This window comes from Nyctereutes procyonoides, unplaced genomic scaffold (assembly GCF_905146905.1).
Source record: "Nyctereutes procyonoides isolate TBG_1078 unplaced genomic scaffold, NYPRO_anot_genome, whole genome shotgun sequence".
Lineage (NCBI taxonomy): Eukaryota > Metazoa > Chordata > Mammalia > Carnivora > Canidae > Nyctereutes > Nyctereutes procyonoides.
In genome coordinates, this window is record NW_026575044.1 from 49396656 (window position 1) to 49412725 (window position 16070).

A 16070-nucleotide genomic window follows, 5' to 3' on the forward strand; every position below is an offset into this window, starting at 1 on the left:
AAGCATTGCAACTGAAGGCAAGAATCATTGTCAAATCTCCTTGAACAGATAAAAGCAAGAGAGAGCAGTAGGGCACTGCTGTGCAGGATTCGGTGGTATCTCAGGACTATTGTTCAAGCATGGTGTCATCGTTGAACTGCGAGTGTTTTTGTCACTGGTACTAAAATAATGATGCATCTTAACAATCCTTGAAGTCTTGGATTCGATGAAATCCTTTAAGTGGCAGATCCAGTTTCAGACTCAGGCAGCCTAGCTCGAGCCTTGCCTATATCCACTATCCTTCCGGCTTTTATTATCTTTACGGGAAAGCAGTTCCAGGGTGTAAAGGAGTTTACAAATCAATTTTCAGAACATAGCTTGATTGATAGTGAGATAATGGTCCTTTACCACCTGCTTAGTGTCACATTTAAAGCAGAATCTTCCCCAACCCCCAGCGCTTCATAAGTTGAATTAAAATCTATTTTGTTAGCCACATTGTAATTGGTCACACAGTCATTGACCTATTAGACTGCAAGCTGTGATATCTTTCATTGCTTGATCCCCTAATTCAGGAACTGCCTCCCATCATCAAGATAATTACAACTCTTGGGATTGGTGGAGGTACAGTCCATAGTACCCCCTCTCCCTTCTCTAGTTCAGAGCCAGCTGAGAGATCCACAGAGTCCTCAGACAAATGGGGATGAAAACATGAGAACTGTGATAACTACTCAATCAGAAGACACAGTATAGACAGATGTCCACGGTGAGGTTGCTAATAGTTCACCCCTGAATTTTTCAGACTTTCCACCTGGCCTAGTGCCACAGCCAAACAACTAAAGGGTCAGGGCCCTTACTACATGGCAGGGGTAGGCACTGATCCAAATCCATGTGCAGTTGGCCCTTGAACAACATAGTTTAAACTGTGTGAGTCTACTTACTTAAATGTGGATTTTTTTTTATAAAGACAGCACAGTACTGTAAGTGTATTTATTCTTCCTTATAATTTTCTTGGTAATATTTTCTTTATCCTAGCTTACTTTATTGTGAGAATACAATATATAACACATATAACACGTTGTTCAAGGGCGAACTATATTTTGAAAAGAGGCCAGTTTGGCAGAGAGAACTGAATGGCATAGTCACGCACGCCTGTTTCCAACTTGCACAAAGCTTCACTGGGGAAGGTTGAATGAGGGATGGGGAGAGAATACCTAGAAATGTCACTCTTCCTCCATGGAAGCAGGGGCCACTGGAAGGAAGGGCCTCACTGAACCACTGTGAGCACCACCACCACCACCAGACGTGGATTTTGGAGATTTAACATTTCTCTCATTCTTGCTGGGGTCCAAAGCACCTGGCTGGGCTAAACAAGGTTGGTGGTGAGGTTGCATTTCATGTGAATGATCCCTCATAAGTCCTGGCTTCTCTATGAAGTTAATTAGGTGTTGATTACAAAATATTTAACTACCTCTTCATAGGTAGCATTCTGATGGGTGTATTTTATTAATTCTGTGTATATTTTTATTTTATTTTTTTGTATATCTAGTGTTTTTTGGTTTTGAGCTTTTTATTTTGGGGTTTGTTTTGGGGTTTTTGTTTTGTTTTGTTTTTACTAACACAGTACAGATTATTTAATAGGTCCACAATAGAGGTGTGTTGATGTGATAATTACTTCAGGAGTGAATCTTCAAGAAAACAGTGGGCTTTCAGATTACAACTCCATTTGCTGGTGTCATGCTTTATTCTGAACACCGGCTGGTGGTTATTTTGCATGTTTAAGTGTCTGTCGACCTAAACTGCTTATACTGAAGATGAACTTGTTCCTGATATTCCTTTATCTGTGGAAAATAAAAATAGGCTTCCTGTAGTTATTTTTTTTTTTCTTGTAGTTCTTCTTAATTGAGAACCCTATATTAGCAATGACTTTGTGGGTGTGAGAGGCTGGAGTGGAAAAGGGATTGGGGAAACGTGTCCCACACATACCCCGCTGGAGGGGGGCGGTCTGTGACTTGCATACCCCCCCGCCATGGGCAGCCCTGTAGAGGGTGGCCATCCAGCGATGAAGAGAACCAGAAGATACGTGGCTTGGTAGGAGCAGATGTCAGTTAGTCCTCCAAGTTGTTCCTGGGCCTCCTCCATTCCCTCAGAATTCCCCTTCCACTGAGTCTGGTCCCCGTGCTCCCCCCAACCCCCAGATGTGCCACTGCATGAGCCCATCCTTCCTGCTGACTCCTTTCTTACACCTCCCTTGGGTGACTTTGGAACAATGTTCATTTGTCTCTTCGTAACATTCATCAGTCTGCACTGTAAGCTCTCCCCTGGATGCGCCACCTGATTTACCATTTCACAGATGCGGGGATTGGAGCTCAGGCTTTGCCAGGAGATAGCCAAGAGATCTCCCGAGAGACAAGTTGTCTCTATGGGTCTCGGCTTTCTCCCCTGGGAAGTGGTCTCCCGGGACACAGGCCCCTTTGAGATGTGAACTCCTGGAGAGCAGAGACAGTGATACACCCGTGGGGTAGGAGTGCATTTCCCATTTGCGGTGATTCCTTGCCAAGGAGGCAGCCCCTCAGCCCCACTCCTGTCTGCCCCAAGCTCTCCTTTCAGCGAACTTCCCGCTTTTCTTCCAGGGCTGGGAGAGGGTTCAGCCCTCCTTCATCCAGACAGCAGATCCCATCCCAGGTCCTTAGAGAAAAGCGCCTGGCGGGCTTTCAAGGAATCACAGTGCCATCACATGCTCAAACATCTCCACAATGGTGCAAGGATCACCGTGCAGATGCCACCAGCTATTGAGGGCCACTGGGTGTCCACCGGGTAAGAGGGCCGCGACCAGACCGGGGCGGGGTGGGAGGGGAAGGCCTTCCTTGAGGCTTCTCGGATGCTCAGAGACTGTATCCTCTCTGCAATGGTCTGGGTGTTATCTAAGTTCTAACTAAAAGCCAAGCAACACTTTGAAACTCTGGTTGGGAAAGAAACGGAGCTAAAGACTGTAGAAATGTTAGCTAAAGCAAAGATGCCTACCACTGTTAACCACAGGCGGGGAGTGAATGGGTCCTTGTTTACCGAAGTCTGTGGGACCACTGGTGTATAAAAAGAAGCCATTAGCAAGTGAAATTAGGAGTCTGTGTTTCACCAACCCTGAAACATAACTTGCAAGATTCTGAGGATCTGAATATTCTAGCCGTGTTCTGGTAATTTAATATATGGCTTCAGGGTTCTAAGAGTAAGTGAAAAGGTACTCAAGCTACCTCTACTAGCAAGGGCATAGTTCTTGGACTCATTTTCAGGCTACAGAGCTGAGATTTATCCCAGTTTGAGCTCTGGCTTATCTTCCAATAGAGCTTTTAAAAATAGCCTAGAGGCAAACCTGTGATTTTTTTTTCCCCCTACCCATTAAACTGTTGAGATTTAACAAGGCTCACTCTGGGATCTGATCACTTCTCCAGGTACCTTGGGAAGGGATTAAATGCACACAGAAAAGAGAAAAAAAAGGAATTTTTATAAGATGTTGAAGACCCAGAGGTTTTTTTTTTTTCTAAAGATGTGGTTTCATAAAATAACCGTGGGATAAATATTTGCACAATCTTAATATGATGTACTTTTAAATAATTTATCATTTTATTCAAACAAATATTTATGGAGTGTACAAATATTTACGGTGTGCCTAGCACTGTTCTAGATTTTGTGTATATAGCAGTGAACAAAACAAGACATGGTCCCTGTCTTCAGGAATTTTACAAATAAACATACAAAGAAGTACTATGAAGAGGGGAAAAAAACAACAGGTGCTCAAGGAGAATACCAGGGCCTTATTTTAGGATGAGGGTGGGGTCCTTACCAAAGGAAAGGACACTTGAACTGGGATGTCCTTAGCTGTGCGAAGACCCAGGGAAGAACTTTCCATCTGGAAGAACTGGGAAAGACTGGGTTGGAGAAACAACTGATCCAGAGCCCTTGTAGTCAGGGTATAGTAAACCCAGGTGTTTACTCCAGATGAGGAGTATATACTCATCAGTTCCAGATGAGGCTCCAGATGGGGCAGGGAGGGGCAGCTCCAGATGAGGCTGCTGGGGTGGGGAGGGTCAGCTCCAGGGCAGGTCTGGCCAGATTGGAGTTAGATCTGAGAGAACTAGAAAGTCATCGAAGAGTTAGCAGCAAGGACAATGCTTAAGACATGAGTCAGCTTTTGCACAAGGCACTCTGGCTGCTGTGCAGCAAATGGGTGGTAGAAAAAGTGAGAATGACCAATTAAAAGATGGTTGCAACATGTGCATCTAGAGGTGATGAGGCCTAGGTGAGGGGGGTGGCTGGCCCAGTGGAGTGTGTGAGGACTTGAGATATGTTGAGTCCTGAGGCCAAGCAGCACACTTACAGTGCCCTTATAGACAGACCACAATGACCACTCACGCTGGACGAGGCCTTCTTGAAGGGGAGGACCTCTGTGGCTCCTCTGACAGACCACAGGGCCCAGGGTTCCCCTGAGTGCCTTCTGTGCACGTGCCCTCATTGAACTTCCACTGACAGCCTTTCCCAGAGGTGCCCACTTGGAGTAATGTTTACCTTGTACCAGTGTGTTAAGGGAAAAATGGAAATGTCAGTGATTTTGAGAGTAATAGGCCTTTGGGATTTCAGCTCCACTGCTTCATTTAGCAATGCTGAGTCTGCTCAAATTATATTGTCAATAATATATAGTAAATATTATATATGTGGTACATGTGTATATTATATATTCTATTGAGTTCAGACTCAAGCAGAGTTATAAGGCCAAACCTGATGGATGTAAGTCATGATATAACTGAGATTAGCATCTAGTGGAGAGTTACAGAGGTCGGATTCATTGGCCGATGTGTTGAAGAAACCCTCTGGCGTTTCCCTGGTGCTAGCTGTGCTGCACAGCTAGGAACTGGCCTTGGGTAGGGCAGTGATCAATTCCTGTCAACCATTTGTGCCCGGTAGACCTAGTCCAAGTATCTCTGGCCTACGAATCTAGCATTTATCTAAAGCCACAGCAAAAAAACATTTTGTCGTCATTTTGTCAGTCAGCATAAACAAAAGGAGCCCTTACTTCTGTTACGTTAGCTTTGCTTTCACTAATGGACTCTTTTCCCCAGTAGAGGGAAAATTAATTTTCAGTAGATGGGAGGGTGAATTTCTAATTCCCCTAAGTGACTTCTCCCCAGACTAGATTCCATTTCAGGATGACAGACATCCAGCACCTGTCTGCTCTAGACAAGGTCCATAGAAGAGAAGTGTTCAGGAAATCAGCTGGTCTTGGACTAGCCTAAGGAGACTTCCTTCATAGGCCAGCACTACTCTCTTCTCTCTTCCCACCGGAAAGAGAGACGCTTACTTCCCTGGAGTTAGGCCCCCAGGTGGAAGTGAGAAGGGCAGGTTTGGGCTCCCTTAGCTTGTTCATACAATGAATAAGGACTGTGGTGTAGAGAGACTAGGAACACAGCCCGGAGCCAGACTGCCTGGTTTCTCCTGGGTGCTTATGCGGCTGGGGGCACCTTCCCTAATCCCTCATGCCTCGGTTTCTCCAGCTGTAAAATGGAGCCATGGGGTTTGCAGCGAGGATTCAATAAGTGGTAGGCACAAGAACGGTGGCTCAGAGTGAACATTTGTTGCTATGGCCATAATTTCTTGACACTGCCACGAATCTCTTCCTATGCCTTCTCCTTTCCTCCTTCAGCTGTGAGGTGAGGTCAGGCCCAGAGTTCATCACGCGGTCCTACAGATTTTACCATAATAACACCTTCAAGGCCTACCAGTTCTATTATGGTGGCAACCGGTGCACAAGCCCCACCTACACGCTGGTCATCCGGGGCAAGGTCCGCCTGCGCCAGGCCTCCTGGATCATCCGCGGGGGCACGGAGGCCGACTACCAGCTGCACAACGTGCAGGTGGTCTGCCACACGGAGGCCGTGGCCGAGAGGCTGAGCCAGCGGGTGAACCGCACGTGCCCTGGGTTCGTGCCCGCTGGGGGCCCCTGGCTGCAGGACGTGCCCTATGACCTGTGGCGGGCAGAGAACGGTTGTGAGTGCACGAAGGCCGTGAACTTCGCCATGCACGAGCTGCAGCTCATCCGCGTAGAGAAGCAGTACCTGCAGCACAACCTGGACCGCCTGGTGGAGGAGCTCTTCCTTGGGGACATCCACACCGACGCCTCGCAGAGGATGTTCTACCGGCCGTCCAGTTACCAGCCGCCCCTGCAGAATGCCAAGGTAGCCCGCAGCTCTCTACTCAGGGCCCAAGTAAGACGAGTAACCCGCGGGGAGGCTTGTGGGTGCGGTCAAAGGGACCCAGGAAGCCCCATGCATCAAGGTGCAGAGGTGGGGCCTGCCCAGGGAGGGGTAGGACGGCGGGGTGGGGGTGGGGGCTCTGGTTTTCCTAATGACCTACGTTGTGGCCGCAGGGCGGTGGTTCCAGAAGGTTCCTAAGGCTCTTCTCAGCTCTAACCCTCCACCAACATCACCTTTGATCTCAGAGGAAATCATAAAGGAAATGCGGAGATGTCATAGCCACACGTGAAAGGGATGTCACAATAGCAATTATCCCAGCCTTGGAGGAGGTGGAGAGGTGCCTGAGGGGAAGGGGGTGCTGCTGTAGGCTGTGGGGCTTGTGGTCTCCCACCGGCACTGCTGCTTTCAGAGTTCACAAGGACCCCCTGAGGCAGGTATTGCCTCTCTTGCAAGCAGAAAGGGGAGGTAGCTGAAACTCTGGGGGTTTTCTTTTGCCCCAGGTCATGCACTTGATGATGTTCTGAACTGGAACTTGAACCCAGACCTCTTTCTCCAGACCCCCCATTCATTCCATTCGACTAAGTGAAATGTAAAGTCACTGTGATCACAAGGGAGAATGGAGAGGGGCAGGAAACAATTAAAACCTTATAATGTTCCTTTTTTTGAATGATAGTCCAGTAATTATATTTGGAATTCACAAAGCATTTCCTTCCCATGGGCTCAGAATCCGTGTCAGCCTGTAACATGATCTTCCACCACAGAAGCTGGGGAAGCTCCAGGTAGGGAGGGGTGTGCGGGGAGGGGTGGAAGGAGATTTCTCCAGTAACCGCCCCCCATCAGATTGGCTTCTGTGGACTCCTCTCTAGAACAATGACTCTCTAAATGAGGGGCCCCATTTGACTTTTGTTTGATAGTTTATTCATTTTTTTAATATATTGCTTTTCTTTGTCCTTTGAGCTTCTTATGACTGGTAGAGATATCCCAGGGTACTTCCCCTGCCAAGGACCACTTGGTGTTATCTTCTGTTTATCTGTGCTGTTGTGAGCTCCTGTAATGAAAGTCGCCTTTATTATAATTGTGGGAAATCTGCTGAGGAAGCCCACTTGGCGGGCGCTGCTTCCTCTAGATGCGCCTCACCAGGGACTGTCCCCATGTGTGAGGTGAAGCCAGACAGCCCGGGGCCCCAGATCCAGCCCCTCCCTGGGCTCACAGCATGTCCCAAAGCACAGAACAGGGAGCCAGGCCTACTGGGTCTAGCCGTGAGGTTTCAGAGGCCCTGAGGAGCAAGAGGTAAGTTAGGGCAGTGAAGCAGAAGGTGGCCTTTCTTGCCAGGCCTCCTCAGGTTGGGTGAGGAGCAGAGTTGAAGCTCTGCAGGCCCTGTGCATCACACCAAGCCATACGTGGCACCTAGGCAAGGGTGGCTTATGAGACGACGGCTAGGAATCATGGGCTCCCCATCCCTTCAAGGGACCCTTCTGGGTGGAAGCATCATCCACAGTCGGTGCTGATCAACATGGCTGAACAGCACTTCTCTTGAAATCTCTGGTATGAGGGAACAGCCAGGTAAGGGAGCTTTTCTTCTGAACATCTGGCTTCCTCTGAGTACAGTCTAGCCAACTTTTAAATTATCTCTGGGAATGGGGGGTAAAAATGTCATGAATAAAAACAGCCCACAGATAATCCAGAAACATTTGGTAAGCCAAGAGCACCAGCCAGGTCCCACCCTGAACCCTTAGGAAGCTATGCTAAGCATGGTGCCTGCTGGCTCTCCAGCAGAGACACTAATAAGCAGCAAACAGCCCAGAGGCGGGAGCAGTGAGGCGGGGAACTGGGTGAGGAGGAGGAAGTCTGAGGGAGGAGGCAGGTGCAGTCCTGGAGCTGCCTGGGCTGGTGTCTGGTCGCTGTCCCCTCCTTCGGCTGGTCCTTTGCCCACACACAGGTTCCGATTCCTTTTCGTCAACTACACACACCCATGGAGGCTGCTTTTAGTCCTGAATCAAAAGAAAGGATTAGCCATGCACTTTCTTTTTTTTAACCTCTATTCCCTCACTCTGAATTTGCCCTTGTATTTCTTGTGGCATGGCTCATCAGGAGGCCAGATAGGTGAAATCAGTATTCCTAGGACCTGTAGCTCTGGAAGATTCCTACTCCCTCCCCAGGCCTGTAGGAGGGATTTCTTATGTTGTCAGTGGACTCACTGAACAGAGCCTTCTGTTGAGAGAGCAAAGGCACACACTTGTGGTTCCTGGAGGAGAAATGTCTTGACCATGAGTTATTACCATTGGCATGAGGACTGAGGATGACAGTTGTAAGGCTGACCTTAGAATTTTTATAAACAAAAAAGTGGGAGACATGTTTGTTTGTTTGTTTGTTTGTTTGTTAACACTGTCTGGATAAATTGGCGAGAATATGGACTTTGAAGATGGTAGTCAATCCTGGAATTCACTTCTCCTGTGGCCATCAGCTGCAGGTGATGGTGGTGTCATCTGCTTCTGAAACCTAATCTTCCTTCAGTAAAATGATAAGACTATAAGACTCAGTTGCATTAGTGTGCAGAATGCTGCCTGCCATCTGGGTAGGGCCCTTCACCAAAGCCCCCTTCTCCCCACACCTGAAGTAGGTAGCCCTTCTGGGCGGGTGTCTCCTAGAGGGATGACAATGACAATCACATCGACTGGGGCCTCAAAGTGTTTGATGATTCATCATCATGAATCATTGCCTCCCGTTTTCTCCTCCCTCCCCTGCCACGGCAATTGTGAGGACATTTACCCAGATACTTAAGAGGTAGACCCTCTAAGCCCTAGGCCTGATGCCCTGATTTAAGAAATTTTAAGGGTGGAAAGAACCTTGGGCATTCTGTTAAGTACAAAAAAAAGAAAAAGATATAGAATAGCATGACCAGCATGATACTACTGTGTGAAACTAATAATGAAAGAAGTATAAGATGAACTTACAAAGGAGTCCGTATTTCCAGAAGGGTCCAGGAGAAATGTAGCAACTGCCTCTGAGGGAACATGGTTGGACTGAGACTCATCGCCCTATCTTTGTACCTTTTGTGCCACGATCTTACATTTATCTGAACAGTCACTATGCAAAATTAGAGTAAATTTCGGAAGTGAGGACTCTGAGGCTCAGAGGAGGGCTGTGGCTACAGCTGGAGATGGTGGCAGGGCTGAGAGAAGGACCCAGGCAGGCGTCCAGGGCTGGTGTGTGCTGTCCACCATTGCGACTGCCAGCCTGCATGGCCATGGGCGTCCTTCGAAGGCCAGTGAGGTCTGCATGGCTCTGGGAGCTGAAAGGGCCCGTTCTTCTCTTGTTGTCCCTGGCATGATCAGCCTGGCGCGCAGTGTGCCACCGATTCCTCAGGAAGTGTTTAGATCCTTCCCCAGGACAGCTATGAGAAGGAATAAATGGACTTGGCCAGTGGTGCCCTTCCAGACTCAGGGCAGGCACATCCCTGGGTGCTCCCTGGCCACTGGCTGGTGGCAGGTCACCTCACCCTCCGGGAAGGGGAAGGAGGAGGGCTGGGAAGCATCCGGAGAGACCACACTCCCCCCACCCCGCCTCTTTGAACTCTTTGCCTCCCTTAATTGCCAGTCCATAGAGACCTGGCTGAAAATTAGTTTAAATGCTAAATTGAGTTTGAAACCACTAGTCTCAGCCCCTCTGGAAACGGGACACCACGTAAAAATAGAAACTTTAAATCAACTTGTTTTTCTAAGCTTTATACAGCTTCGCTGTGAGGTTCAGAGTCCTTTGGCAAATGCGCTGCGTTTGAAGAGAATCAGGTGTGCCGGGAGGATTTTTTCAGGATGAAATTGGCTAGTCTTCAGTACAAAAAAAAAAAAAAAAAAAAAAAAAATCAAGACCACATAAAATAACCCTGAAAGAAGATGCTTTCCCTGAATTGAATTTAACATCAGGGCAGCCGTCACCCTCTGCTTAGATTTTCGTGCAGTTGAAGGGTTAGCAAACCAAATTCTTTCAGTGGTAGAATCAAATAGTAATTAAAAGCAAATGATCGCCCGGTTGTTGGAAATGCCAGAGCCTCAGGATCAGACTTGTAAGCAAATGGAATTGATCTTTCTCCAAAATCCTGCACTGATTTAGCCACAGGGCCGTAAATCAAAGGGGTTGTCTAAAACCAGACACTTTCCCCAAGCCATGTATCTCAAATATTGTACCCCTGCACATTCATAGCACATCAGAGGGAGACAGGCACCCAAATGCTTTTTTAAAAAGTAGCTGAGCTCTGAAAATGAAGAAGGCGATACTCATGTGCTTTCTCTCTTGAATTCTGTAGAAATGTCTAGATTGCCAACCGGCCTTTGTTTATGAGGGAGCTTGCCTTCCTGAGCCTTTTCAGAGTCCGTGAGACTTTCTGGTATCTGTGACAGCCGAGAGACTGTGGGCCAGGTGGCCACGGGCAGCGCACTTTTCAGCCCAGGCCCAGGAGATGGCTCTGCCGCAGACGAGCCCCTCCTCAGGCATGAGTGTGGTGGGGCTCCCAGTGGCTGGGTCAGTGGGTGTCAAAGGAGCCATGGAAGGTGGGTTGTGGAAGAATTGGCCTTCCTTCTCTTCCCGCCACTGGCGGGAAAGGAGATGGAATCCTGGAGGTGACAGGAGGTGATAGAGGACTGGGGAGTTCAAGGAGTCATCACTTAAAAAGCCCATCTTACACTGAGGATGAGTCCTAAAGAAAAGTGTGGCCCTGCTGGCCGGAGCTGGGTGTTTACTGTGGAGCAGCAAACGTTGCCCATTGTATGAGAAGACGGAGCTGACGATTGGGATTGGATGATGGGGTCTTGATGCTGAAAGGATTGCCGGTGTGGACCTTTTATTGGGGCCAGAGTATGAAGTGTCAGGCAATTGCTGCACCACGCACCTGCTGGCACGTACTTTTATTGCAGAAACAGTTCATTATACTCCTTGACTCTGGAGTATTTCAGCAGATAAACAGACATGCAAGGTTGATTTATTTAAGGAGTTTGCAGACCAGGAAATACTTGTTGTCAGGGACAGTGTAAGTGGTAAACAGTTGATCCCTTAAAAGGCAAGAGAGCCCAGAGGACAGAGTGAGAGCCTGGGCATGCCAGAAATCAACCATTCAGAAAGTCTGTAGTAAGCCCGCAGTGTGTAGGGGCGTCTGCTCAGCGCTGCAGGGAGAGTGGAGGAGGGGGATGGGCCAGACCTGATGGGGGCTTTGGATTTCTAGCAGATTTAGTGTGATTATTAAAACGAATCTACTTTAGCTATTGAAATGAATTTAGATTGATAGAAGTGGAAGAAACAAGTCAAAATGTCAATCAGAAATTTTGTTCTGAAACCATCCTTGAAGTCATTTATTTTAAAGAACTGGCTTCTGAGGGCCCTTTCTATCTGGCTGTTGAGTCTGCACATTGTGTGTGTGTGTGTGTGTGGTGTGTGTATGCGAGGGGGAGGCAAACTTATCTTTGGTGTGCCTTTCTAATGTTTTATAAACCAGAAAGGTCTTTGTGAGCTAACCTTTAGGTTCAAAACTTCTTAGAAAGCCTCTTTCTAGAAAATGAAGAGCTGCTCCCAGGGACCCCCATCCCCCAAGAAGCGCCTCCTCCACTTCTTAACTCCAGGACAGTGTTGAATTGACCATTGTCTCACTAAGTGGTCAGGGGAGTCAGGGGACAAATGCAAAGCCTGAGGAGTCGGCAGCCTAGCTTTCTTGTGTCCTTCCATCATCCTTTCATCCCTCATGGTTCCTGCCAGCTACCTCCAGCCCCTAAAGCTACTGTTTGGGGGACACAGCATGTGTGACCGTGGCTAGTCCACATACTGCTTCCTGAAAGTGGAATCATCATGACTCATTGAGGTGGTCAAAATGAGCCCAAGTACATCAAGTCCTGGGACCCCGGATCTGAAAAGCACCCCGAGAGGCCCCTTCCACAAGGCAGTCAGCTCTCATCATTTGTGATGAATGCTAGCCTACTCTATTCATTTTGGTAAATAGCCAGTGACAGCATCCTAGCAATTAGTCTGCCACAGGTGAGACTTTTTCATATCTGTCACGCTCCCCCAGGGTCATGGGAAGTAGGAAAAAGGGAGAGACGTCTGGTCTTGGCCTCCAAGAACTTGACAAAGTTCTTCTCCAGTGGAATGGAGAGGCCCCAGGAAGGCTGTATGTGTAGGAATACCTACAATAGAAATTGAATCAAATGCATGGAGAATTGCGGTTATGGAAAAAAAAAAAAGTGTTCAGCTTCAGTCATTGGCAGGTTTTTTCCTGAGAAACATGAATGTGTTTTTTATCCCATGGAAGAAAACTGTGAAAGGAAGTTTCCATCATCTGTTCCCATTTCTCCTCCTTGGGCAAAACTTTTAGCCCAAGAAATGTTTTATTCATCCTGCTTCTCTAGTTGATCTGTTCACAGCAAGATGATATCAAGTAATTTCTTCCATTCTGGGAAGACACTGGAAACAAGTGGATACTGTCACCAAATGTTGTTGACGAACCAACTCTCCAGAAATAAATGTTGGCTGGGACCGGGGAGAAAGCCTGGAGAATCCCTATCAGTCATCGGTCAGAGAAAACCTGTTCCTGGGACCAGAGTCTTTGATAGGGAGACATCTGTTCTTTGCAGGACGTCAGCCTAAGGGTAACCAGGGGATAGCACTCAGCAAAGCCCCAAGGATAAATTATGTTCCAGACTCTACTTTTGGCTTGTAGGATCCTTTTTTTTTTTTTTTGGCTTGTAGAATCCTCTGGGCCATGTTATTCTACCTCTCTGTGCCATGGTGGCCTCATCTGTAAAGTGTGCCCATGGTCTCTTTGAGAGATCAAAAGCTAAGGGAATGATTTACTTGACCTTCCTCAGACTCAAATGTCCCATACATGCAGGCTGTGGTTAGCTGATGTGCAGGAATCAGAATGCACAGTGGGCAAAACCCCACTCTGCCTAGAACATTGCACACTTAGGAGGTTGAAGGCCGATTTTTCATTTTTAGAATAGGTTTGATTGTCTTCTTCTAGGAAATGAATTCCATAGGGATCTTTTTTCTCTCCTCCTCCTTCAGAGCTAAAACATTTTATAGGTGGTGTAAAGAGTTGCAACAAGAAAACACATTCTGGTCCCTCTGCTTTAACCTTCAGATCTTCTCTGGACCCTCACTTTAAAGTAGTCCTTTCTACGATTCAGGGAAGGGAGTGATTTGAAACCCCAATGGTAGAGCCTACAAAAGGACAGCTTCTCAGAGGAGAAAATGGATCAGAGCTGGGGACCAAGAATCATAAAGCACCTGATATTTCAGAGTACACATCGCTTTTCATGTCAAAAAGCTCTTCCCATTTATTTGTTTTGAAAAGCTGCTATTCAAGAAATGCATCCCGAAGAAGAAAAATTTTAGAGCCAATACAGAGTATAGGCCTTAATTTCTGCTTCCACATAATTGTCGCTATGGGTCTTGCGGGTTTTATTCAAGCCAAGGATGATAGGAATAAAGAGCACAAATTAGACTTTAAAAATCTGTCTGTACAACAGAAAGGTTTCCCCCTTATCTAACCATGGCTAAACTTTCCCCTTGATGACGTTATTCGCAGAGAGGCCAAAAATCCCACCCTTGTTTATGACATCTTGGTTTCTTAATGCCTGCTTAAGAGTTGTTATAAAAAGTTACTAGTCCATTCAACAACAAAAACAACCCTATTAAAAAAAATGGTGAAAGGACTTGAGTAGACATGTCTCCAGAGAAGATATACAAAGAGCCCATAAGCATATGTAAAGATGCTCAGTATCACTAATCCTTAGGGAAATGCAAATCAGAACTACAGTAGGACACTGCACCATACCCATCAGATTGGCTATTATCAAAAAGAGAAAAAAAAAAAAACTGTTGGTGAGGATGTGGAGAGATTGGAACCCTGTGCACCATGGGTGGGAATGTAAAGTATGCAGCTGCTATGGAAAAACGGTATGGTGATTCCTCTAAAAGTCAAACATAGAATTATGGTATGATCCGGAAATTTAGCTTCTGAGGGTATGCCCAAAATAGTCAGGTCTTAAATAGATTGTGCACCTGTGCTCATAGCATCATTATTCACAGTAGCCAAAAACTGGAGTGTTCATCAACTGATGAATGGATAAACAAAATGTGGTGCATTCATACATTGAAATACTATTCAGCCTTAAAATGAAATTCTGACACAAGCTACAATGTGAATAAACCTTGAGGACATTATGCTAAGTGAAATAAGCCTGTCACAAAAAGGACAAATTCTGCATGCTTTCACTTCTATGAGGTGCCTTGAGTAGACAAGCCCATAGAGACAGAAAGTAGAGTAGTGGTTGCCAAGGGCTGCGATTAAAAGAATGAGGGGTTGGTGTTTATTGAGTACAGAGTTTCAATGTGGAAAGATGAAAAAGTCCTAGTAATGGATGGTAGTAATGGTTGCACAAGAGTATGAATGTGCTTAGTGCCACTGAACTGTGCACTTAAAATGGTTAAGATGGTAAGTTTTACATTATGTACATATGTATTTACATTATGTATTTTACCACAATAAAATAAGTAGGAATTTGGTAAGGCCAATACCCAAGGGCCAGGTTCCTCTCACTCTGTCCCTCAATTCTCACAGACCCAAATGATGGACGGCAAGCCTTCCTTGCCTGTGGCCTACTTTTCTCCGCTGATAAACGGAAATGCTTCAGCCAGGTCCCCATCTCAAAGCTCAGGCCTCTATGCCATTGACCTTAAAAGCACCACATGAACTCCAGATGCTACCATGGCACGTCTCCGGAGCACCCTGGGCCTGCAGGCTGTGCCTACCTCTCATCACCAAGCTGGTTCCTGTTCTGATGGAAGAGCACTTGATCCCTGATATTATGCTGGAGCAGTCTTGTGAGAGCTAAGACCCCTATTCTCCTACCCACCTCCACCCCATCCAAGAAGCTTTCTGGGAGGTTCTTGACTTGATGTTGGTATTTGAGCAGACAAATCTTGTCAGGGAATGAGACTCCTACCTAAGAATGGCCAGCAATGAAGTGGCCACATACGATGTTTTTAAAATTCCCAAATTATAGATCTCAAAGCAGTTTGTGGGGAATGAGACTCTGTGGCAGCCCACTTGATCTTATCATCTACAAACCACAAACAAAGCTGAACAAAGGAAGCCTTCTCTCCCCTAGTTCCAACTCTAGACTCATCTGATGAGCACAGCAACAAGTTAGCAAGCCTGGTGTTCTCTTTGGAGGAGAATGTAGGGGGAATGTAGAGGCATGGTGACCGAAAAGCCTTTTCCTGCTCTCCTACCCTCGGAGATCTCCCAGCCCCTAACCAAACAACCGTAGGTCACACTGAGCCACTGCTAGACAAGAAAAGGCATTGGAAATCTGGGTTTCTGACTCCAGGAAGCATATACATAGGTTCCTGGGAGTTCCTGTCAGTGCCCACTCTCAGGCCTGAGGCCACACCACTGAGCTGCTGCACACCATGGCCCCCATGGTTAGGGGAGCCCCCGGCCAGTGTCCACGAGCTGCCCTCCTGACTGTGGGCTACAACTGTTACCCTCCCTCCACAGCACTGATCAGATTTGCCTTGTGCTTCTGTTAGCCCAGTTAGCTTTAGCCAAGCTGGTGTGGGAGGAGAATACCAGAAAGGGCATCCCCTAATCCAGGGGCACGCAGCTCAGGGCACGCAGGTGTCCCATGGCTTCGGTGGAACACCCAGCAATGGCAGATGCAACCCAGAACCCAGTTGTTTTGTCTTCCAGACTGTAGCGTTTTGAGAGGAGCCCCAAGCTCTCTGGACAAACAGCATTTACATGGCTGGCATGGGTGGCAGTATCTGGCCACCTCTACTCTTGGAAGGCTTTCTCAGCCA

The 16070-nt window shown here is 47.1% G+C and overlaps 1 protein-coding gene across 2 annotated transcripts in view; it reads left to right on the plus strand.

Annotated features, from left to right (window-relative positions):
• APCDD1 (APC down-regulated 1) overlaps positions 1-16070 on the plus strand; it is a 31272-nt gene that overhangs the window by 9951 nt on the left and 5251 nt on the right. The window contains exons 2-3 of one of the 2 annotated variants that reach the window (XM_055323552.1): positions 2610-2793; positions 5672-6203. In XM_055323552.1, coding sequence (XP_055179527.1) covers positions 2610-2793; positions 5672-6203 — 716 coding nt within the window. Of the gene's footprint in view, positions 1-2609; positions 2794-5671; positions 6234-16070 lie in introns of both variants that reach the window. The other variant, XM_055323553.1, reaches the window with a different exon arrangement.